This window comes from Pezoporus occidentalis, unplaced genomic scaffold, assembly GCF_034315485.1.
Source record: "Pezoporus occidentalis ecotype Australia unplaced genomic scaffold, CSIRO_AGI_Poc_V1 ctg11, whole genome shotgun sequence".
Lineage (NCBI taxonomy): Eukaryota > Metazoa > Chordata > Aves > Psittaciformes > Psittacidae > Pezoporus > Pezoporus occidentalis.
This window is the reverse complement of record NW_026912886.1, coordinates 4,121,705-4,147,132: the sequence shown is the minus strand read 5'-3', so window position 1 is coordinate 4,147,132 and position 25,428 is coordinate 4,121,705. Positions and strand designations below refer to the sequence as shown.

The 25,428-nt window shown below is 36.8% G+C and overlaps 1 protein-coding gene across 7 annotated transcripts in view; it reads right to left on the bottom strand.

Moving 5' to 3' along the window:
* The window catches only part of ZNF280D (zinc finger protein 280D), a 44,196-nt gene extending 19,647 nt beyond the window's left edge, over nucleotides 1–24,549 (bottom strand). The window contains exons 1-11 of one of the 7 annotated variants that reach the window (XM_062627740.1): nucleotides 24,366–24,547; nucleotides 22,629–22,662; nucleotides 20,514–20,579; nucleotides 20,038–20,408; nucleotides 13,477–13,594; nucleotides 6,298–6,407; nucleotides 5,484–5,713; nucleotides 2,948–3,105; nucleotides 2,422–2,522; nucleotides 2,185–2,331; nucleotides 1,415–1,549 (exon numbers count right to left, since the gene is read on the bottom strand). In XM_062627740.1, the coding sequence (XP_062483724.1) occupies nucleotides 1,415–1,549; nucleotides 2,185–2,331; nucleotides 2,422–2,522; nucleotides 2,948–3,105; nucleotides 5,484–5,713; nucleotides 6,298–6,407; nucleotides 13,477–13,594; nucleotides 20,038–20,408; nucleotides 20,514–20,579; nucleotides 22,629–22,662; nucleotides 24,366–24,428 (1,533 nt within the window). In that variant the 5' untranslated portion in view covers nucleotides 24,429–24,547. Of the gene's footprint in view, nucleotides 1–1,414; nucleotides 1,550–2,184; nucleotides 2,332–2,421; nucleotides 2,523–2,947; nucleotides 3,106–5,483; nucleotides 5,714–6,297; nucleotides 6,408–13,476; nucleotides 13,595–20,037; nucleotides 20,409–20,492; nucleotides 20,580–21,028; nucleotides 22,606–22,628; nucleotides 22,663–23,642; nucleotides 24,272–24,365 lie in introns of those variants that run through there. The other 6 variants (XR_009966474.1, XM_062627714.1, XM_062627750.1 and 3 more) reach the window with 6 other exon arrangements.
* Between the last annotated feature and the right edge of the window lie 879 nt (nucleotides 24,550–25,428).

Sequence of the window (25,428 nt, the reverse complement as noted above, 5' to 3'; positions counted from 1 at the left end):
AAATAATTTCTTCCATATATCTAATCTAAATCTCCCCTGTTTAAGTTTGAGCTATTACTCCATGCCTTGTCACTATAGCCCCTGATGAAGAGGCCCTCTGTAGGCCCCCTTTAGATAGTGGAAGGCTGCTATGAGGTTTCTACGCAGCTTCTCTTCTCCAGGCTGAACAGTCCCAACTTTCTTAGACTTTGTGTGAGAGGTGCTCCAACCCCCTTATCATCTTTGTGGCCCTCCACTGGACTTGCTCCAACAGTTCCATGTCCTTCGTATTTTGGGGACACCAGAACTGTATGCAGTACTTTGACCCCCTTTAATAAAAGCCCTGTGTCTTGCTGCCTCATCATTAGCCTATTTACTTCCTTCAGATATTTTTGTTTCTCATCCTAGAGCCCCAAGGACTAATTCTTGCCCATACTAATAGTTTAGAAGGACCTCATCTTCTAAACCTGGTTCCAGGTGTCTAACAACACTAAAACTTTATAAATAAACTAAGCTTTTCTTAGATCATGAGGACCCTGAAATCTTTAAAAGGCTGAGATATTATCAGTGCTCTACATTAGGCCAACCAACACAACTACCATCAACTTCAATAATTTTCTCTTCCTGATTCTACAGGACATGAACTGTGAAGAGCTGGTAAGACTAAAATGTAATTTTCTTCTTCCACTCAAGTGAAAGGACATATATCTTCACATTTCATTAAAAAACTGTAGGAAAAAAGTCCTGAAGTCCACAGGAAAATCCTAGTTTCAGTGGTTCCTTCTTGAGAAATGGAAGAAGGATTTAAAGATTACCTAAGCATTCTGAGGAGACCCAAATTTACTTCATGAAACACTTAACAGAAAATCATGGTGTGTTTTTTTTACCCTTCAAATACTAGAGCTAGAAAAGACCTGGTGAACTCAGATTTTAAGCAATATTGTTTATAGCAAAGTAGGTGTTGCACTCTACATGATTTTTTGCCACCACCTTCCGCAGGTTGAAATATATTCTACAAGAAATACTGCAGACCCCTCAGATCACACCCAGACTACCTCCTTTGCTCCTAGCACAAGAAAGGCTAAGGGGGTGTGTGTGTGTCTGTGTGGCAAATGAACCAACAGCTCAAGAAAGTAGCACTGACTGGACTACTATCCATGTACAGACAAATGGGAGAGAAAGCAATGCCACAGACCACCAAGAGGAAGCTGTAAACTGTGCCTGGCAATTCTTGCAACAGGAATGTTTTTTAGAGTTTTAGGTTTGGAGGTGGCAAAAAAAAAGAGGGAAAAAAAGAAATCTCTGGTTTAGAAAAAGAAAAGGGAAAAGCCCTTCTTTTTACTCTATGACTTTCGCTACTAAAATGTAGTTTGTTTTCCATTTGTTTGGTTTTTTTCCCCCTTGTCCCTTCTAATTCTCCTGTATGAAGATTTACCTTTGTTCCAGGAGGCAACCCTTCTAACTGTTTGGGTTTCCTAAATGTTCGGTGATGCTGAGTCTTGTGATCCATTTTTTCCTTGCATGTCAAAAACTGCAGTCTGCACTTAGTGCAACGGTATATTCCTTTTTTCTTTTATAAAAACAGGACATAAAGAAAGCATGAGTGCCATGATAAACAAACTCCAACCCTAGCTGGTCTCAAGCAACTGCTATCCAGTTTCTAAAACATCAACCAGAAAAACTGATATTGCACAAAGCCAAAATACTGTGTAGGAATGAAGAAAGGATATTTTTTCTCCTCTCTATAACTACTTGAATTATATTAATAGTATTAATTTTATTAATATTACTTATATAGTATTTAATAATAATTTAAATACGTGAAAATACAAGGCAGTATCATTACTAAGAGGACAAGGAATCAGTTTATCAGTTACAAGACACAGGACTTCATTAGCTATTTGTCTACTTGAACTAGTGAAAGGTTTGCTACTAACATCAAGAGAAGCATAACAGATCACTACAACTTAATGAAGAAATCAAGCAGCAGAAATACTTTCAGAATATTCAGTTTTTTTTTCTTAACAAGCTGCTGTCATACACAAACATAAGCAAGTCTAACAATTCTCTTCCAGACTTTCTATTAACTATTCTTATAAAGTAACAACTACACAAATCAGTTATACCTTTGCTTTCCCCCAGAGACAGATTCATTATGTATATTTAGCATTTTTCTACCATCAAGGATTGAAAATATCTGCTTACCTGATGCCTCATGTAGTGATGCATATATGGTGCTCCGATTTTAATTACTTTGAGGCAAAACGGACACAGCAAATGTTTTGTATTTTCATGAACTGTTCTAAAATGTGTTTCTACATCTGAAAAGGCTGAGGATCTGTAGTTGCAAACCTAAAATAAAAAAGTTGAGTTTCTTGTCAAAAATTTATCAATAGTAAAGATGGGGGGTGTAATTAAAAACAAAACGGTCACTTGAGATACCTGGCAAACATACGGCATTTCACCTGGCTTATGATTGTCCTTCATATGTTGCAGAAGAACTTGCTCTGTTTCAAAGGATAATTCACAGATTTTACAAATAGCTAGAAAAGTGAAAGAAAAACAAAGTAAAAATTAATTTGGGGTCATAAGGAAATAAATTTTAATGCTATGTATATGTCAACTGTAAGTATCGATAAAAGTAAAGCAATCTAACAATTATTCTATAGTTCAGAAGAAATTCCTTGTACAATTTCAGAAAGCCAGGAGTCCAAGACCCCTAAACAATGTGAATACTTGCAGTCAAGCTTTCAATTAAAAAATAAAATTAAAAAAAAAAGCTTTAAGATTTTTTTTCCACACACATTGCTGTTACATAAATTGAATGAGCACTCAGCTCCTATGTTAAATCAAGACTATTACTCTTAAAATACAATAGCTTTACTCTGAAGTTACACACCAGCAAAGTCAGAAAATACTTAAAAATTTCAGACCACAAAAAGATTCAGTGTGACACAACGCAACTTACTAGATGATTCATAAGGGGTGTGTGTACTTTCAATGTGGCACTGCAGCTGGAACGGTGTGGGAAACTGACGGTAACAGTGCTGGCAGGTAGTGTGGCTTTCCCAGCTTTCACTGCTTTGTTTCTCAAGTTCCAAGTGATGTTTCATGTGGTTCATAAACCTTTAAATGGTAGTAAAAACAGGTGCAAAACCTAAATTTTAACATTCACTATGATATATCACATGCAAGAAGTACTGGATTCTTTTTCTAAAGTTCACTCAGGAGGGATTTCTCAATTTCAAAAAAATCTAAGGAATAAGTGCTCATAAAGTAATAAAGGGGTAACCAAGTTAAGCAAGCTGACTGACAGAAATCACCTTTCAAAGCTTAAAAAGAAGTCGTGACTATTACAAAAAACATACAATGTATCTGAAATGTGTTCCAAGATCAAGCAATCTATTGCGTTTTTCACAGTTGCAAATTGTCTTGAAATAAAGGGAAATTAGCAGAGGCAGAATCAAAATGTGTCAGCTGTTCACACTTCACCACCACCAGTGTCTCAAAGCCACATTCTGAAACAAGTATAACTTTAGCTCTGCTGAAAACTATTAAAGTAGCAAGAACATATCTGTAATTAGAACATTACAGCTTTATCTGAAACTACCTCCATTCAAAACTGGCAGGCTTTCAGGAGCTTTCTTTGTATAAAGCAGTCAGGACTGAATTGAATTATGAAGGACTGTTATCGAAGAATGACATTGTACAGCTGACAACCAAAAGACTATGAGAAACTTAATGGTATGTTACTACTTCAGTTACCACCTTTTCCTCATTAGTCTGTCCACCTATCTGTAGCAGGATCCTATTCTGACTGAGAAGCCTAGGCACTGGCAGGTCGCACTTACTCGTGGAGTGGCAGAAGGACAGGTTAGTTGCACAACGCACTACCATTAAACTTCAAAAACTGTTCTATTTTCAATGTGCTTGATTTCAGCACAGCCAGAGGAACTATTAAATGTCAGCCACACTCACATAAGAAATGTAGTTCTCTAAGTGGTGACCCTGGAACTGGGGGGGGGGGGCAAGGAGAATAGTCTCTTGAGCTCAGGCTTCTAACATCATGCAGTTGCTTAAAACAGAAAGGAGGAAAAAAAAAGCAGAAGAAAGAAACTGATACTAGTACTGCATATTACCTTAATGGAACATTGTTTCACATAGATTCAGCATGATCTATATGTGCAACCATAGATCTTTTAAAGAAAGTACGTGATTAACTGTAAATCATTTTTGTGATTTTCTGAATTAAGGTCCATAAAACTTCCACTAGAAGACATACTACATATTTATTTTGTCCACTAGAAATGTTTAAAGGTGTAAAATACACCTTGAAATAGAAAATCTGAAGTTAGAGAACTATAGAAGACAGCAACAAAGTTAGAGCAAAAATTGATATGGCTGAAGTCAGCTCTACAGAAATTCAGAGAAACAAATTAAGTGCTCATTTTTAATGACTTACTGTAGAACACACAGGCACTACAGCACCAGTAGTGTACAATATAATGCTGAATAGAAAATAATGCCTGAAAAGTATTTTTAAAATGAACCCATTATCTATAAATCAAGGATTCTGTGAACTACTTTTCATGATACTGCAAGAAAGGCCTACTTGAAAAGTACTGTGCAGACAAAAACAGAAGAAAAACCTCTTAGCCCATATCAAACATTGTTTATTGCACTTAAAAAGATAAACTGCAAGGGAAGAAATGCCGTAATTATCAAGAACTATAAAAAAATCATAAGAGTAAACTCCTAAAGTCTAGCAACATACAACAATTTCAATCTGCTTAAGACAATTTACCAATACGTTTATTTAGGATTTATAAATCCTTAACAATTAATAGCAAATTTAATGTTTCTAATTACATGAAACTGTTGTTTTTTTAATAATATGGATCTAATGTTAGCAAAAACCTGTTCATTTTAAATTGCAGACAATGCCCTTTGAAGGAATAGTCCATTTTTCAGTTTTACATTCTGCTACTTCAGCTTCCCTTGAAGAATGCATGTATAAAGGTTCAATGACCTTAACTTTCAAAGGAACAATGACACGAACATGTCTACCCATTAAAACAGCTTACTGAACTTTTTTTGCAGCATTCGGAAGTAAAATTATTCCATCAAAATAACAGATGTTACATAAGTAAACCACCAACTATTAGTCATTGTGCAGCACTAAAGGGAATTTATACTTGCATCTACTGATACCACCATCAATCCAGATGGCAAATTGTAAAATACTCTGTGTTGCCCTTTCTAACCCCAAGTCCTACAACTGCTCTCATTAAAACTCTGTTTATGTTAAACACTATAAAATTTTCTAATTCTAATCAGGAAAAAGTTTGTTATGGCCATACATGCATAGTAAAGATTAATTCAATTTCTGTTCAGCTATTCACTATTACCAGTTTTCAATAAGAAAAAAAAATCTGTTCCAGAGAGACAATGCACAAGACTATGGGCTGTAAGTGATTAACAAACAATTAAGTGAGTTCAAATACCTTATGTTATTTTTAAGAACTTTCAGACAACTGAAGCACTTAAATGTCGTATGAGTCTTCTGCTCCTGCTGTACCTGCTGGGTGTCACCTTCATGTTTCCCATAATAAAAGTCATTAACTAACATAATCAATTTTCCTTTCTCAGATTCAGCAATCTTGCCTGTTGCGCTCGAACATTCTGTTTTGGCCACTCCCAGGAAAAAGTTATTTACCATATCTGGACAACAATACTGGATGGAAGTGGGGAGAAGAAGAAATAGAAACAAAGGTATCAATCTTTCTTACCAAACTGCATCAATCACAGTAACATTTTAAAAACTGGAGCCACTCACTAAATGGAGTTAGATACAAAGCTCAATTCTCTGACACACTGACTTCATTCACATTCAAATACAAATTTTGAACAGTAACTGTATCAAAATATAAAGGTAGGTTTACACTGTTATCTTTGTCTCAGTAGCAATTTAACAAAGATGTGGGTCAACTGGCTGCCTATTATTGTAGGCACTTACCCTCATCATATTCACAGGAAGCTGGCCAATGGTTCAAAAAGTCACAGCTGTGGCAGACAGAAATCATACACAGACAGCAAATATGCCTCAATTCATTGGAAAAATAAGGCAAAAAGTGGTAGGATTTATAGCCATCCTACTCCTTTCTTCCTCTCCATGACTGCAAGACATAGAGCATTTAGGCCCTGGCTGATCTTAGCCAGAAGCCAGTCTAACTTCATATAAAAACACAGCACTCTTCCATAAGCAAACAAAGCCCAGATTAAGTTTGCTATGATGTTTAAGAACCCAAAGTATTTTACCTTCATGTGATTTTTTAGAGGATCCATAAGATTGAAATGAATATTGCACTTCGGACAGGCTCGTGGAAAAGGTCCTCCATTTTTAATGGTGCTTGCTACAGCATCTGTACCTGTAAAATTTAAAATATGCTAATATTCAGAATTCACAAACAATACTCTATTATTATTCTAGCAAAAGATGCAATTTCAAATGAAAATTATTACAGTTGATGTAGCTGAGGTAACAATAAGCAAGGTTTTACAACCATCTTTTAATTACCCTTTCTTTTTTCCAAACTCACTTTGTTCTGTTTGATACAGGCCTATAAACAACTTTTACAAAATATTAGCAGCAACCAAGGAAAAAAATAGGAGACTGAAGCTAGCATGATAAAGACAAAGCACTAATTCTATGCACAACCCACTCCCCAGATAGCATGGATTTCTGATGTTTTAAAGAACTCTGATTCTCAAAAGAGCATGTAAAACTTGTTTTATGCCATGACCTGATCATCGTCACAACAGGGTTCGGATAATGGGTTTTGGAAAGGAATTTCACCATCTGGTTCTCAGTGAGGCTTTTGCTCTCTGGACAGGTGTTAGAACCCAGGCCTACTCAGATGCAGCATTCCTATTGAGTAAAGGAGAAACTGGAGAATAAATCCTCTAAGTAATTACTCCTAGTAATGAACAGAAATAGTATTTTTCTTGTCAACATAAAATTATTAATACCTTCTGAACAAAACCAAAAAAGCCTTCATTAGTGTAAACCTCAATGAATAAACCCATGTTTCCAGTTTTCTTCAAACTGCCAAAACACATCAGAGCAGGTGCTACTTTTCCAGATGAAGTTCTCTTGCATTCTCAAGTCATACAGCTGCATGACTCCATGCTGAATATGTAGTTTAGAAGAAGAGGTCAAGCATAGAAAGAGTTTCAAGTAACATCTCAACTGCAGAGTCAACTGTACCCTGCTAGGGCTATGAAAAAAAATGTAATAAAAATAACCACATAAATTCATCCACCTCATAACAAGGGACTAAGTAAATACGCATAAGTTAAGAGATGACCACGCATTACACATTTTTTCACAGAAGTAGTCTTGCATAGTCCAGGACATAGACATGGATCAAACAGTATTCTTCCTTGAAGTTAACAGTATTGCCAAGAATCATAATTAAGCACAAAGTCCATGTTGGCCATGCAAGAGATGTACTGCTGCACAGATAAAGTGCTGCAAACTGTTGCTATTGCTGTTAGTTAAACACTTGGACGCATCACAGCTAAGTGGAGGCGAGCTGAAGAAAGCAGGTTCTGCAGGAAGATTGTGTTCTGTAGTACTTCAGTGCTGCATTCTGTGACAGATCAGAAATTGCTATGCTAGCATGGAATGGCTTAGAGACTAACTTTGTCACAGCATTTAGGAAGATCCTCTAGTTACCTTCTGTATATTTTAGACTGCAGCACATTATGTGTTTTACCCAACACAGAGCAGAAGAAAACTTTTTTCTGCAATATTCCATATTGTAGCCACTTCCTTCCGGTGGCTGGGTAAGGGTCTGATAATAAACCAGCTGCAAACAGGGAAACCCCCCAAATATTAGATTATTCCCAACAACAGAATTGCAGGTAGTGCTTCATTTTAACATTATAGGATAGAATATGCAGCTGGAAATCTCTCAAAGTCAAAAATAAATCTTTGTCTACTACAACCAGCTGGAAAGTACCTTTTGGCTCTGAAGGAAAATGCACCTAATTATTAATATGCTGAAACAGCTAGACTACCTCTCTTCTTGCAGGGAGGAAAAGGTCTTTCAAAGAACATCTTCTCTTTGAAACTTAAATATCTCCTCCCTTCCCACTACTTTAAACTATCAAAAACACAGCTGCAAAGAAGGGGAGGAACTGCAAAATGCAATAATTAGTCAAAGTACAGACTTACAGGTGTAATTTAGGTTGAACCTGTGGAGGTGTTTTTGTTCAGCCTCTCGAAGTCCATCTTCCTTTGGGATTCTCAGAGCCACATTCAATGAGCTTCTGAATATCTCCTAAAATGGAGATTCTACAATCCGAGTCCTTGCTGCCTTGCCTGGCATTGCTACAATGATTTCTCTTCCTTTTATCTAATCAGAATTGGTTGATAAATTCAGCAGTCACATAATTATTTCAATCTTGATCTTCTGGTTGGTTGTATTTTAAATTTCAACTCTCTGTTCAGTTATTTGATGCAGAAAATCTGGTTTAAGGGTATGACATTGAAGGCGTTTATTCTGATCATCTGCCTTCACAGCTGCTGAACAAGTAAGTCATTGCTTTACAGAATTCAAACAACTGAAACAAAGGTCTAAAATCTGAACAGATAATAACCTAGGGTGTATTAACTTGTAAAGGTATGTAAACCTTCGCATAGAAAGGTTTTTCTTATTTTAAGGAATAAGAACAGAGTTACTCATTTACGTTGCCTTACTAGCATTAATAATACCAACCAATTTAAACATTATCAGAGTGCTGCCTTTTTCCACACAACAAATGCATGGACTGACAGCTAGACCATTTGATTACTCTACCTTTTAAAGGCACATTTTGTGATGGTGTTACTGTTGTAGAGTTAACTGTAGGTGAAACAGCTGAACTGCTTCCTAGCACCAATCTCATTAGGCTTGGCCTTTTTTGGAGAGACTCTATTGCCTTCAGAAGTAGCAAGACACTTAAATATAAACCCCTCTCATTCAGAACTACAGGGGTTTAAATTAAAGAACCTCGGGGTTTTCTTCCATAGTATATTACAAACACAGCAGTGATGCCTTCATTTTAAAAGATGGGCAAGTGCACATAAAGCAGTTAAGATCTCCCTAAATAATAACCATACAGAAGTTAAGAAAATGATATCCAACTCAGACTAAGCATTCAAAAGCCAGTGGAAAAGGAAAGGGTAAATGCAAAGAGATACAAACCCAACCCTGAAACATAGTAAATCATATTATGCCCACCTGAATTCATTTGGCCTACTTTTCACATCTTGACCCACACTACGCTGAGACAAGGTTAGTTCACAGCAATAAAATTAAGCTAAACAGCTTGTTTCTGCAATGCCCACTGTTTGGAACAGCCTCTGCCCTTCTTACGAGAAACATCTATCCTCTCTCCTGGTTCTATGTTAATGCTGGTTTAGTTTGTTATGTAACTCTGTAAAACATTTGAGACTTCAGGTTGTATGCAGAATGAAAAGTGTCAACTCTTAATGACCAATCACAGCACAGCTATTCGCTCCTTTCTGCAAGAACAGTATTTTGCAGTATTGCTTCTAAACAAAAGAAAGCCTCTAAATAACTCTGAAATCATAGGTTCAGTGCCTGATTAACATGCCCACCAAAACTTGGCTCCATCTTGTCCTGAAACCCGTCTGTCACTGTAAGATTGCCCTTGATGATGTAATATCAATAGAAAGATCAGTCCTCAAATAGACCTGAAAAAGCAGAGCTATACACCAAGAAGTCTGAAGTGCCAGCACAGGCCTTGTAAGTCTGTCAGAATCACAGACTGCAAATAGCCTTAAGACTATCATAAGCAACAACAGGACCAGACTTCAGTTCAGACACAATGATTTGAACTAAGAACATTCTTGAATATTGCCCTCGCAACAGTCTAGCTGCTCCAACAATTTCTCTGGGTGTAATAAGAAACTGAGTTAGAGAGTCATCTTCACCAAGCAAAGGTAACTTGTGTCACACAATTATTCAACCTTTTGAGAAGAAACAAAACCATTCCCACCCCCAAGATGTGTTTACTCAGTGGTAACTATCTATACCTAGCAAACAGTCTGGATAGTCTCCCATTCAACCCACAGAGGCAAAGACTCCCAGCAGGCAATGCTGATATTTGAGCATTTTGGAGAGATTTTACTACACTATACCCCTCATACAGGAAACATAATTCACTTGTTATATATATATTTAATCATCCTAACATTTTCCATTGTAACACACCTTTCCTTCTTTCTAACATATATTAACACATTAAGCTCCAATGTCTCACTGTAGGCACTGTTTGGCTAAGGTAATGAACACATTCACAAAATAAACAGGTCATTCATTAGATACTACTTGTTCCCAGGTTTTTTTAATTTACTTACACTTGCACCATCAGGTATATGAGCTGGTTACCTTGACATATGTGTCTTGATCAACAAAGGCTACTATAGAGCTGGTATGACTTTAGCATTCTTCTGTATCAGAGACTATCCAAGCATTAGGCCATCAGGCACTGCTGCTATATATTTAATTAACTGTAGCTGTGTAATGGTGGCCAGGGATAATACAGGAGGACTGGCTGGTTTTACAAAAGTAAAAATGTATTGGTTTTACTGTAGAAAACCTGACTTGGAAGAAAAGACTATTTTTACATGGCAACAAATTTGGTAATAATTTCAATTAAAGCCTGAAGGCTATTTCATGTATTTATAAAGGTGAGCCTTCTTAACTCAGCTTATACAACTCTGATCTAATAAATTCTCCCTTTCAGAATATACATAGGTTTGTATTTGAATTGTTGTTTGTTCATTGGAAAAAAAAATTAAGCCTATTCTGAAAAATAATCAAACCTATTCCAAATATTATTTAATATCTAGTTAGTATAAATCAGACTGATTCCTCTTTTTTTCAAAGTGCCTCTCTCAGCTAGGGTGTACACACAGCTGCTGTATAGATCACCTGTGTTCCAGACTAGTCTGTCCAACCCTCCACCCAGTATTCCACATAGCTTCAACTGTCAGGGACTTCAGGTACTCAAGACAGGCAATAAAAGAAGTGGCCAAACAATTCTTGTTTAGTTTTCAGGCTGCTCAGGAGCCTATTACCTTCACTTCATGCTATTAGTGAGTACTTCTGACAATGTTTTGTACCTATTACAAAACAGTTGGCTATTCTCAGACACACAGTATTATTGTGTACAATATCTAAAATGATTGCAAGGAGTAAAGTATACTGGATGCTGTATCAGCAAGCCAAAAGGTTTCTCAACACACATTACAACACTACTGTAAAATCCTTAACACTATTGAGTGCATCTGCGCTGGCTGGGCCTGATTTTATGAACAATGGCAAAAGACATAGAAGTGGTAACCTACAATAAAAGCATCAAGTATACTGCGCTAACAGATCAAATTAACAGAATAGGGGTATGAAAATCAAATTGTTTCAGGCCTCTGGGGCACAATTCCTCACCAACATCTACCATTAATATAATGCTATGAATACATGTGTACAGCCCAGTCAACTCCTAAATACAAGGCAACAGTTCTTCTATTCATTATGACATTTTCTGGTTCCTCCAAGTGGGTAAAGTTAGTGGAAGAACGATCTCAGAATATTCTCAGAAAACAAGCTACAGTTTTATGTACATCCCCAGTGGCCATCCAACCTGCAGATGAGTTACCAATGCCGTTTAATTTAACACCACCACCTGTTTAGCAAGCTAACAAAATGACTGGTTGCTGTCTATTAGCAGCTTGTCCTTTCCCTGCTTAGGCCTCAGAAATTAATATTTATGCTATCTTAAGCAAAAAAAAAAAAATAAAGTCTTTGATGATCCATGTATAGATGTTCAATTGTCCTCCATACCACAGGCCAGTTCCTAAAAGGATTCTGCTTTTAAATACCATATTCCAGAATGTCTTTTGCCCACAGTGCTCCACATGAACTAAAAGGAAGCACAGCCCTAGCAGCAACTAGGCACCTGGGACATCCAACCAAAACAGAGACATACAATCAACATGAACACAAACATCTTAAGTGATCTCACCATACAGGCCAAATGACAAAATACACAGACACTCCTCGTTGTAAAGTGAAACGTATCCTAAGTTTGCCTTTTGTGACAAAGATATTCATGTTTCCGCCCACACCTTTAAACCTTTGAATTTCTAAAACCTATTGTCATCTTACAGAAATAAAGAGACTAAATATGGTATATTTAACATATTTTGAATCATAATCCTGGATGGTTTTAAGTATTTATTTTTTCCTTGAAAAGAGACTAACACAAATAAGCTTTAAATATGCAAGCAGATCTCCTAAACAAACAAACAATCAACAAAGAATTAACAAACAACTTTATCCTTTAGAGAATAATGGATGGAATACTGAACATTGAGCAAAGATACTATTTCTTGCAACTTAACAAAAAGTTATGAAACCCAGTAAGAGAAGAATGAGACCACAGAATAGTGGGACACATGCAAGGAAATACACTATGAGATCTTTGATAAGTATCTAAGAGATGCAGAATCATCACATCAAAAAGAATAAACTAGTAACCACTCTGTTCTACATTACTTGTTAGTATGACCAGTTAGGTCATTCACTGTACATAACCTGTTAACTCATGGAAGAATCAGAAACAATTGTCATCTGTAACTTACAGACTGAATGACAGGATTCTGGTCTATTATTACAGAAGTACAATCCTTCACAAAAGAGAAGGGAAGTCCCAAGCTATAGCCTGTTTGAGTACACTGCATGCTTTATATCTACTTCACCTGCTGCAACACAGAAAATGGTGGTTTTTGGTTTGTTTTCAAGTAGGTTAAATAGCCTCTGCTGAAGCACAATTTAGCTAGTTGGGAAAAAAAAAAACAACCCAAAACCAACCCAAAACCAAACAATATTATCAAACGATGTACTCTTTCCCTTCCCCATCTTTTCAGGCAGGATTCTTTTGATCTCATCTATTCCAGCTTCTACACATAGCAGTCAAGACACCAAGAGCATCATCCGTCATTGAAGGGAATCCACTCAGCAGACTCAAAGTTCTTCTCGTACTGCTGACAGCCCCTCTTGTGCTAAAAATCATTCTTATTCAAGCTAGTCAAAGAGTGCTGGATATACTGAAAATGATCCTTTATCAGTCTAAAAAAAAAAAAAATACAGTAGATCTAGCAATACATTTTTTTCTATCTAAATGAGCATAAGACATCAGTTGATATTACAGTCAGTCTAATGAACTGAAAAGCAAAGTCTGACAACACAAGGGTCCAAAGTTTATTTTGTTTAATATTATACAGTCTTAAGTACAGGGGAAAGAACAAAGTAACTATACTATGTTCTAGAAATCCTATTAAAAGTTGTAACCCAAACATCTGCACTCCAGTTAAATGACATCAGACTGTTTCTTTCTCATATCAGCTACTACAGTTATACCCACCTGTTACATTCACTGCTGGCCCAGTCTGGTACTGTGGGACTCCCGAGTTCTCTCTCACGCCAAACAGTATACCAGATGTATTATCTGGTGCAGCTGGTGGAGAATCCATAATATAATCCTAATAAGATATTTTCAAGAGGGAAAAGAAATTTTAGGTTTAACATTTTTTTTACTTGCAGGCTTCAAAGGATTTATTTTAAAAACATATGATTGCTTAAAAGTATTCCTAAGTACTCAGCTGTAAATCAAGTTAATTACAATTTCCCCAAAATAAGTTTCTTTTGACATTTTAATAAGTTTGCAACTCTCATCAGTGCTTGTTAATTTATTCATAGCTGTGTATCAGAATAGTAAAAACAACCATAAGACCTGGGGAAGTCCATCTTATGAATTATTACTAAACCTGTTTGAATTGCTAACCATAACTGCTTTTGTTGGAAAGTCTGATGATACTTCAAATTATACTCGTTTTCCAAAAAAACTCTTAATACTTTCTTCCTTCAACCAAAACTCAGGCATTTGTGTGTTACTCTTGTGTAACTGCTAGGTGCAACTTAGAATATCAGAAAACACAATTCAAAATTAGTATAAACTTGCAGCAAGCAGAAGCTTCTCAAAACAAGATGATATTAAGTAAGTCAAATTCTGCTAAGTGGTCAAGCTTTAACTGAAGTAAAAGCTCTTTTGAAAGCACACAGCTAATGTAAAAGTTGGTTTATGTTACTTAGTGCCTTCTTATATTAAGTTTTGTGCACATCCAAGTACAGGTATTCTCTTACCATTCAGTTTAAAAGGTTTGCCCTTTAATACCACATAAACTTACAGTCCCCATTTCTTGGCTCCAACACTGGAAACTGTCAAAATTAAACACCTTCACTGATCACAGAAGAGGTAATATTGGGAGGGAAAAGAAACATGAAATTTTGTTCTCTTTACACTTATTCAAGGTTTGGGGCAAGGTAGGAGAAATACTCTTGCTAAAGTTCATCAGTACTGTTCACATATCAGTAAGCCATATAGCCTAACACAATCGACCTGAAACATGAAATATTTTCAGCAATACTAATAAGGAACTATAAAAACCTTACAATAGAGTTAGGATTAATTTCTATGTTAAGGTATGAATGTCAAAATACTGGCAACTTGATCTTTCTACTCTGAAATAATTCAGTTGCTTACACTTCATCAAGCTGTACTGTGAAACCAAAAAAAAAAATTGACAGAAATAGCTCCATTTTCCTCGGAAAAACAAAATAACCACCCAAGACACACACACAGACTTTGTCATCAGTGTATCCATGAGACAAAGGCCAAAACACTTCCTGCTCTAAAGATCAGTATCAAAAAATGCTTCCTATTCACAATTGTGCTACTTATTTGAAAACATCTGTGTGGTGGAAGTTGTCACAATTTAGGTGCACAAGCAAGCATACAGGTATGATAGGCTACTTCAGGACTCTTAAGTATGAGAAAATATTTGAACAAAAAGGATGCCACCTCTTAACATCCTGCCTTTTTGTTGTACATCTTTTAAATGAAGAACCTGAAGAATCTTAATGATAATCAAGATCCGTTCTCTCTTTTGGGGAGTGACCTCATCCAACCTAACCAAACTAAACAAACTTTCTAGAGTAGTTGTGGAAATAGTTACTCAATTTCTCTGCTCTAACCTGTTAGAAAAAACACTTGAGTTGCAGTCAGGAAACAGCAGGTGTTATTGTAGCCACAATGGTTTCAGACTAGTGAAATAAGTTACAAATCAAGTAACTAGTAACTGGTGAAACAAGTTACAAACCAAGCAGCTTCAGCTAAACCCTACTTCAATGCTACTGGCCACTGGCAGCAGCCTCATAGCATGGAGGACTATGCACTCCACCTACATTTAAAATATGACCAGTGCAATAGGCACATGCAAAATCTGCTTCTCTCACTACTCTGTGGTCGATTTATTTTCATGTGCTGCTAACATTTTAACTTTCTTCAAAATAACAGCCTGGGTATTTTGAAAGCATGTGTGCATCTCCCTAGAATATATTCAAAATACCTGGCAAGAAAAAAGTAAAAGCAGACAACCTGGAAATTCAAAGTCTTGTCACTTTCAAAATGTCCTTGTCTGTTTATAATTATTCTTTTCATGCAATTCAGCTGTATCATTTTACTTAGAAACCCCCCCCCCCCAATATCTTCCCATGCTTTGGAAAGCAAAAACATTTTAAAGAAAAACATTTACCACATCAATGAAAAATACAAAATCCAAGTAACATACAGGTGCTCTCTAATGCAGAAAAGCAAACCCCAACATTATTATAAATTAATATCCTAAGGCTCAAGTGAAGAAAAATAATCTACCACCACTCTTAGTTTTCCAAGTGACTAGTGAAAATACTGAGTTTATACTGCGCATCATCAAAGTCCTAACTGTGGAAATCAACATAATAACTGATAACCAAATCCACACAGAGAAATTACCATGTATGGTGTGGGATCTTTGCTCTCCCAAAATTATCTAGTAGCAACTGGAACCTGAATCACGCTCAGGCTGACAAAAGTTCCTAGTAAGTAGGGGAAAGATACAGACAAAATTGGCTGGGGCTTATTTGGAGAGCACTGTGATTGCAGAAACAGAGAAAATCTTCACCCCTAAGAACAAATTTTTCTTAAAGAGGATCATATACAACATATACATATGTGTATATGTGCCATCATATACAACAGCACTAGCTCTGACTGAATTAGAATTGCTGCGAACAGTACAGCTGAAGCCAAATTAAACTCTGAATTTCTGGAACTGCATTAACATAGTGCAGTAAGAAGAACACAAAAACTAGTCTTTCACAGTAAGTCAGTGAATCAATCCTGTGACTGGAAACGGGTATTTTCAATGATAAAACTGGAATAGCAAACATTAACAAATGATATATTATAGATCTACATGTTACAAAATTGAGGAAATGTGTTCCAAGTCAGTTTGCAATCAAAAGCAATCAGTTCCTACAGACAACACTGTCATATCCTGAGATTAAGAAATACTACAGCATATTAGGAATGCAAAGGCACTCTAAAGGCTGTTCAGCTAAAAAGGGGTCCTGCCACAGTGTCTAGTCATGCCTCACAGTCACAATGTTTTACCTTCTCTGCTAAGTTTCAACATCTGGATGCTGAAGATTCAAATGCCAAACATTGCCCAGAAAACATTATTTGAAACCCTTGCCTCTTGGAAGAATCAAGTCAGGAAGAACCAGAAAAGTGTGAAAAAAAACATCACAAAAAGCCCAAGGCAAATGAAGAATTCAAACCAAGGACAAGAATAAAAATATAGGTAGTATACATACGACACTAAGAACAGCAGTAGAGCAGTTGACATCATGTACCTGGACTTGTGCAAAGAATTTGATGCTGTCCCACATGACATCCTTGTCTCCAAATTGGAGAGACATCAGTTTGATAGGTGGACCACTCGGTGGATAAAGAACTGGATGGATGGCTGCACACAAAGAGTTGTGGTCAATGGCTCAATGTCTGCCTGGAGACCAGTAACGAGTGGTGTCTCTCAGGGACCAGTGTTGGGGCTGGTCTTGTTCAACATCTTTGAAGGCGACATAGACAGTGGGATTAAGTGCACCCTCAGCAAGTTTGCCGATGTCACCAAGCTGTGTGGTTCGATTGATATGCTGGAGGGAAGGAATGCCATCCAGAGGGACCTTGACACACTTGTAAGGTGGGCTGATGCCAACTGTATGAAGCTTAACCATGCCAAGTGCAAGGTCCTACACCTGGGTCGGAGCAATCCCAGGCACAGCTACAGGTTGGGCAGAGAAGAGATTCAGAGCAGCCCTGCGGAGAAGGACTTGGGGGTGTTGGTCGATGAGAAAATGAACATGAGCTGGCAGTGCGCACTTGCAGCCCAGAAAGCCAACCGTATCCTGGGCTGCATCAAGAGGAACATGACCAGCAGGTCGAAGGAGGTGATCCTGCCCCTTTACTCGGCTCTCATGAGACCGCACTTGGAGTATTGCGTGTAGCTCTGGTGTCCTCAACATAAAAAGGACATGGAACTGTTGGAACAAGTCCAGAGAAGGGCCACAAGGATGATCAGGGGACTGGAGCACCTCCCATATGAAGATAGGCTGAAAAAGTTAGGGCTGCTCAGCCTGGAGAAGAGAAGGCTGCATGAAGACCTCATAGCAGTCTTCCAGTATCTGAAGGGGGCCGACAAGGATGCTGGAGAGGGACTCTTCACTAGGGACTATAGTGATAGGACAAGGGGTAAACAGGTTCAAACTTAAACAGGGGAAGTTTAGATTGGATAAAAGGAAGAAATTCTTTACTGTTAGGGTGGTGAAACACTGGAATGTGTTGCTAAGGGAAGTTGTGAATGCTCCATCCCTGGTAGTACTCAAGACCAGGTTGAAAAGAGCCTTTAGTGTTTAGTGTGATGTGTCCCTGCCCATGCAGGGGGGTTGGAACTAGATTATCTTAAGGTCCTTTCCAACCCTAACTATTCTATTCCAAGATTTTAACAGCAAATGGCAATGTGGCACAAATGATATTAAAAAAAAATAATAATCACAGAATCTTGCCCAAGGAGCTGAATAAACCTCCCTAAAAACAAACAAACAAAATATTATTTTCCATGCCATGTACCTTGAAAATCCTATTTCTTCAAATAGGCGTTTCTCTACTCTGCCAAGAAAGAAATTGCAGATTTTGGCAAAGTAAGACTATAAAACTTAAGTCTCATCCGTGACATTCCTGTTGAAAGTAAACTCAATGAATGAGAAAACTCTTACAAGTGCTGTGTGCATCACGTCTTCAAAAAAAAAAAAAAAAAAAAAGTATCACTGTCTTGATGAGTTATATCCAGCTTACATATACCTTTTGGGGAAGTTCAGCTTTCCTAGGTCTGTTTACTCTAAGGTTCTCTAATAAGAACAACATAGAAGCCACCAGCAGCTTTATCTATAAGAACAAAAACATAAGCATGGATGTGTGAGGGAAGTAAAGGAGTGGATTTTCTCTTGCAGTAAAGATTCTGCAAGACATCCTAACACTCCTTTGAAGGATTTTATAAAGCATACTATGTCCTAAGTAAACATTTATAAAAATAAAATTCAGACTTGAAACGTGTATACCTCATGTGAAGTAGCAGTCCTTTCTATATCAATCTGTCCTGCTGTATAAAGACAGATTTAAGGGAACTCCAGAGGCAACCTAAACATCCTACCGATATCTGGACTTCTGCCTGTATCACTTTTAGGCATTCTTACACACAGTCAGAGACTGATTTAGCTAACCCACCTCACTAGACATGTCCACAGTTTCTCTCTGCAAACTATCAATCAGCTGACGAAGACTCAAAATTGGAAACCATGAGCTCTTTCCTAATGAACTGGCCAGAGATTCAGCTACCTAGTTGATGGGCAATGATTACTTTGCATTGTTTTTCTTAAAATACAGCTACCCATGGGCAACGATTTAGCCACAAGTCTTGAGAAGAACCTCTAATTCTCATGCCTTAATGGCCTTACGAACTATGCTCAGACTGATTGCCCTGTTCAATAAATGCAGAATACATTAAACCACATGATTTTTATTTATACCAAAACACTAACAGCTGAGACAAACACAGGTGTGTATATTTGCATGGATGGTAGACATGGAATGACTATCAAGCTTCATTTAAACCTGCCAGTAGTAGTTAATATTATAGGCACATTGTCTGAACAGTTTAACCTTAAGTTGTTTTCAATAATGGTATCAATTTATCTCATCCAAGTATGAAATTTTTATTTTTCATTTTTTCTCTGCCACAAATGTCCAACAGCCAAGGCAATAAAACAAGCATTTAACTTGACTCCCTGAAGTTACCATTCTGAGGTTCTGTAGCAATCCAGGAAGATCTATGATACACAGACTATGTGTATCATTCCCTTGGGCTTTTCAAACAGAACAATTATGTTGCCAAATTGTTTCACCTACTGAACCTGCAACTTTTGGTTACTTAAGCCCTCCCTACCATACTACTGTTTCACTACAAGTGCTAAGTGAACCCCAAAGCAAAAACAATTAAGGAGCTACCGCTATAGTGTTCTCTTAGGAAGTAAAAATCCCAAGAGAGGGTCTCTAAAAATCAGGAGGAAAAAGCACAATGTTAAACACCAAATGCAAGCTATTTAAAAATGAAATAATCTTATCAATACAGAGGATCTATCTCTGAACAAAAAAAATCTGCAAAATCTAGAGAATGTGAATTTCTATTATTTCTCCACACAACATAACCTAAACAGTACTTCTTTCTCTTATGTGCAAGATTTTCATTTAATGAAATTCCACTGTTACTAAAGCTACTATCCTTGCATCTTGCAAATCAGTATATTTAAATATATATTTTAATTCACAAGTGCAAGGTTATAGTCCTAGAACCTTTACAGTTTACATAATGCTAGTCTATAATCTAGTCCAGGTCTTCAAATTACCAGACTGGCTCAGCATGTTTCTTATTAATTTATTCAAAAGTAATTGCACCCAAGTCTTTAATAGTTTAAGGGAATAAAAATTTACCTGATCGAGTATTACAGGCTCTGCTGTTAGAGTAGTCACTGGCCTGGATACAGGTTGAGCCACTACAGGAACCGTGATATTTCTCGATACTGGCTGTGTTGTCACTGGAACAGTTACAGGTCTGCTAACAGGCTGTGATACTCCCGAACTTGATCCAGGCATCTGCTGTGTTGATAAACATCCAGGGCCCGGTCTCTGCGGTGTTTGTGAAGTTCCTGAAACATTCACTGGTATAGACAATGGCTGAACTGCTACAGAGCTAGTTGTAGGTCTGGATACAGACTGAAAGACGGATGAAACAGGCATGGCACTGGGACTGGAGGCAGATGGTGCATAATGGTGACTGTCAGACTTGAATGTAGTAACTGTACCTGTTGCAAAGGATTCCAAAGTTATCTTTCTATAATTTTGCAGGCGGATGTTTCATAAGCATTGTGCTTTTTTTTTTAAATTACCATATTAGGACAATAAAGTACCTCTACTGGGTGCACCATTCTGTATCCCCCTTCGTGATGAGCTGAAGTTGACTCTGTTCAATATATCTGTCAAAAGTTACATTATCTTAATTGCAGTTAAATTAATAGCTTAATTGCTTTTCAAAATAAAAGTAGCATTCATATCCATTAAGTAAGCCAATAAGGATTTGACAAATAAATTAGAAGATTATTTCTAAAATAAATACCTGGCAAAACAAAATGCAGTTTGTACAAATTAAGATGAATTCTCCCCTCCTTTTAGGTTAAGCTAGTTCACCTAAGAATCTCAGTTTTTGTTTTCTCAGAAATAGATTAACACAAAAATACGACTGCAAACAAAGAAGAACATTTAACAAATATTTAGCTTTGGTGATTATAATGCATTTACTTACTTCCATTTCTCATATATATAATAAGTTCCCAAATACTGTACTGCTCTACACTAAAGGAAGCATATTATCTCAACCAGTAACCACACAATTTGCTTCTGTATTACAGGAAAATGCAGCACTTACAAACTTGGGTATAGACTTCATGATCTCCATTTTCCAGTGTGAAAGACAAACCAACAGAGCAGCAACCAAAGTAGTTGTAGTATTGGAACTGTGTTACAGAAGGACTTATTTTCTTCAACATCCTACGTGGTAATCTATGACCAGAGTTCTAGCTCGCAGGAAACACATCTAACTTCTTAGATTTGACGCTTACTCACTAGCTAATGCCACCAACATTCCCCAACTTTTTACACCTTAGTCTGGGGTTTCTGATCATTTCAGAAAGTTACAAAATTATTCATCAAATCCAAGTATTTTTCTACCCCAGATTCTCAGTTTTGTTACTGCTGCAGTTGAGTTACTTGCTCTGACATGCGAAAATATGCATATGAAATTAGACTGATCCTCCAGTATCTAACCAACAAGATTTAAAATTCCTTCTCAAGCCAGGGTCAGATCTCAAACAATAAAGAGTATCTACACATTGCATTTAACAACCTTAAGGCTGTTTCCAGCAGCAATGGCTCATTAGTATATACTACTGAGGTTGATGAATAAAACCAATAGCAATAGAGCTCAGAAGATCACAGCTTTTGACCTGTCACCTGCATTTAGATCATACTAATAAAAAAGCAGCTGCAAACAGACCCAAACAGGTTTACATTTCCTAAGCTACGACAAAATCTCATGCTGTAACAGTAATACTATTTTTACTTCAACACAACACTATGAGCAAGAATTGTCTTAAATTGGTATTTAGCTGAATACATGCTTCTTCTTGCTTGTTAATAAGTTTATACCTCACATTTGAATTCCAGACTGAAATGAAATTTCATTTACCAACAAAAAAAAAAACCCTCAATCCTAAAGGTTGTCTCACAAAGTATATTCAGCTTCGGAGAGCCTAATGCACACACAACAGACATCCTAAAATGCAAAGGTAGATTTTACTGTTTTTAAACAGAAAATGTCAATAACTCTGATTCAGAATTATAAACTAGATTTACATGACTCAACTGATCCATCACAGCCTTGATGCGACCTGTTCCCTTCCCCATCAAAGTGTTATTTGTCCTGTGTAGGTAAAAGAGCACTGAAGTATAAGAAAGATAACATGCAGAACAGTATTTTTAAGTAGCAACAAATTACAGGTTTGTTTCATTATGAAAAGGAAGCAAGAAATATGAGCAGTAACTGTAGGAAAAATAAACAGTTGCAGGAAATGGTAAGGGAACAAAGTGTAAATTACTTTTCATCCTAGTCAAACTAATCCTCCAGTACATCAGAAGCACTTCATTGTACATGACACTGTACCAGCAGGTCAAAGTTGAGATCTTAACCATTACTTCAAGTTTTCCACATCAGTCTGTATAAGAACTGATAACTGCATTAGAAGGAAAAGGTTAAAAAAAATTAATATGCTATGTACTGCAGAAAATATACCTTTCAGAAAATTCAGAACTATAAGCAAGTTTCCATTTGTCATCTAATTTTTTGTCTCATCAGACAGGAATTTTCCCAGGGAAAACTTAAACAGTGATAAGAAAAGCTGAGTTCACTGTCTCTTGCCTATCACCAACAATAAACTGAAGCCTGACTACTGCCAGGTAGTACTACTTACAAGCCAGAGAAGAACTGAGGCCATTCTTCCATAGCTGTTTTTGATAGTGAAGATTACAAACAGAAAAGTTGAGGAAAGGGAAGGAAAAGAGATAAAGTAAAAAGTTACACCATAAGCGATTTTACTTGTGTCAGGACTGAGTATGGACAGCACTAAAATACGATGCATACATTAAGTATCTTTTACCAAAGTTCTTGAGGTTGCTAAATCATATTAAAATTACATGTTCTCATCCGAACTATTTCTACTCTTTAGAACTACAAAAAATTCTTGAGACTAAAACAACTGCAATGAAACTTGGCATATTTGTAGTTCCAGTGTACGCCTTGTGCTTTAACAGCTGTTCTATGCTATGATCTACTGGCAAGGACCAGCAACAATCCAGAGGTCTCTGGACCTTCCAGAAAACAGTAATAAAGGTTATTTTTCAGTGCTTCTAGAAGTTTGTAACTGCAGAAAGCTTCTTAAAGCAATTTTAAAACAGTCCTCAAATTTTCAAGAGGCTCTAGAATATTTTTAAAATATTAAGAAACATAGGAAATATATACAGGTGAAAGAACTTTTAACATCAGCTTCAGTCTTTCTTTAAAGCATAATTTTCCACTTTTTTAAGCTAGCGCAAGAAGCATTAGACTTACTATCCCGGTGTGTAGTAACGAAGTAAAATAGATTTCAGATGCAAGATAGAAGTATCACGAACTAAACTGACTGAAAAGCTAATAATTCTAAAGTCCATACATTAGAGTATAACAGAAAGCTTAGTTTAACATTTTGTCTTGAGATTCTTCACTGCAAACTATACACCTTAAGAAAACAACTACGGAAAACTTGGATAAAGAGATGAGGCACAAATTGAAAGCAGTAACCTCACCAGGCAATGTCCTGAGTATTCAACAGGGAGAGAAACCTTAGGTCACACCTCATAACAAATGACTGCAAGATGGTCACACACAGAAGACAAGAAGTTTCATTACTAAAATTCAAGTAATAAAAGTGATGTTCTCCTCTACTTACCTGCACAAGCACAGGACAAACATGGAATTCTGACACATCTGCTGTCATCCCAACCACCTAACCTCACTCCCTGCACTGGCTGCATTAGGAGAAAACTATAGAATTTGATTAAGAAAAACTCTTTGCTTTAGAGGGGATGAATGAATTTATTATTATTAATGAAAATCTCTCTCTTAACAGAGAGGCTCCTACCCTTTTCACATTAATCACTTTTCCTGATCGTGCTTTTATTACAGACACTTGAAGACAGTTACCTTGGTTTTGTCAGAATGATGTCCACCCAATCAGACTGTCCACCAACACATGAAACGTGGGGTGGAGAAAAAAGAGATACTTAAATTCATACACATTCCTATAGCAGGGAGACACTTCCAAGTATGTAACTAAATATCAACTATATTGAGAGCAATTGCATGCATGGTTTCAGAACTATATATATTTGATTGTTAACCATATTGCTAATGCTAAAATTTTCAAATGTCCTTGACTGTAGAGACTGAAGTTTAAAGGTAGACAGAGCTGCATAGAACCTAGATTTTAGAACAGAATTTCTTAAGAATTCACGTTTTCAGTATGACACTGACCCACAAAACAGCTTTAAAATGTAGAATTTCTTAAGTATTACTGTTAAGGGAGAAAAAAAAACACCTCTATTTTTAAATTAAGTTTAAAGTTTTTACACACAGAAGTACCTATTTTAAATTATGGAAAATGTCATCTTACATGTACTAGCTGGCTTCGAGCTTGAGATTTCCCCAACAAAGATTGGCTCATCATCATCATCATCCTCTTCAACTTCTTTGACTCTCTTTTGCCATGGTTCTAGCTCCTCTTCTTCACATTCCATAAATAACTCTGCCATCTTGAGAGTAGACAAAAAAAAAACAAAATACACATAGCAAACCATTCAGTACTTTCATGAAACAAACATTTCACTGTTCAGAAAAGATTACTGCACTTGACAATAATTCTTTCCCTTCACCACCCACCAGGTTCTGTACAGGTTGAACCTGATCTGATATAAAAGACCACATCACCTTTCTGGTAATTACCTAAATTCCAATTTTTGCTACTAAGGATGGATGAGAAAAGACCAAAGATATCCTCCACATTAACTGTTTTTTTCATAATCCCCATGTAACTACCAGAACAAGCCTCTGACACCACAGTGCAAGGTATCTTTAAAAAAAACACTCCTATTCCCGGTGAGTGATACACAACAAACACAAAGACCCTATAAAGAAGCATGTAATATAACCTCGCACAACCAAGTTACTGAAACACTAATTACAGCTTTAATCTCTTTACATCTAAATAAACCCAACCCAACCAACCCCCCCAACCAACCCCCCCACCCAAACCCACAACCTACCACAACCCCACAGATTTTCTAAGATTTTGCCAGGCCTTCCCATATAGTCACATTTTCTTCAAAACCACACAAAACCAACACACAAATCCCCCAAACCCACAGAACAAAACCCAACCAAATCATCCACAAGAAAAGAAAACCAAACCCAAACCCCACCCTGAAACAAAAAACCCACAATAAAAAAAAAAATTCCAACCCATGCCCACAGTCATCAATTAGGACTTCATAAAAATTTTGCATTTATCTCACTAGACTGAATCCCTTGTGACTGGAGACTTACAGTAAGGAAAAAAAGTCACGTATGAAAAGAGTAATGAAAATATGTAAGTTCTGGAATTAACCAAATTAATATCAGCACTTCTAACCACAAATGGGTTTGATTTGGGGGTTTTTTAGGTTGTTTGGTTTTTTTTT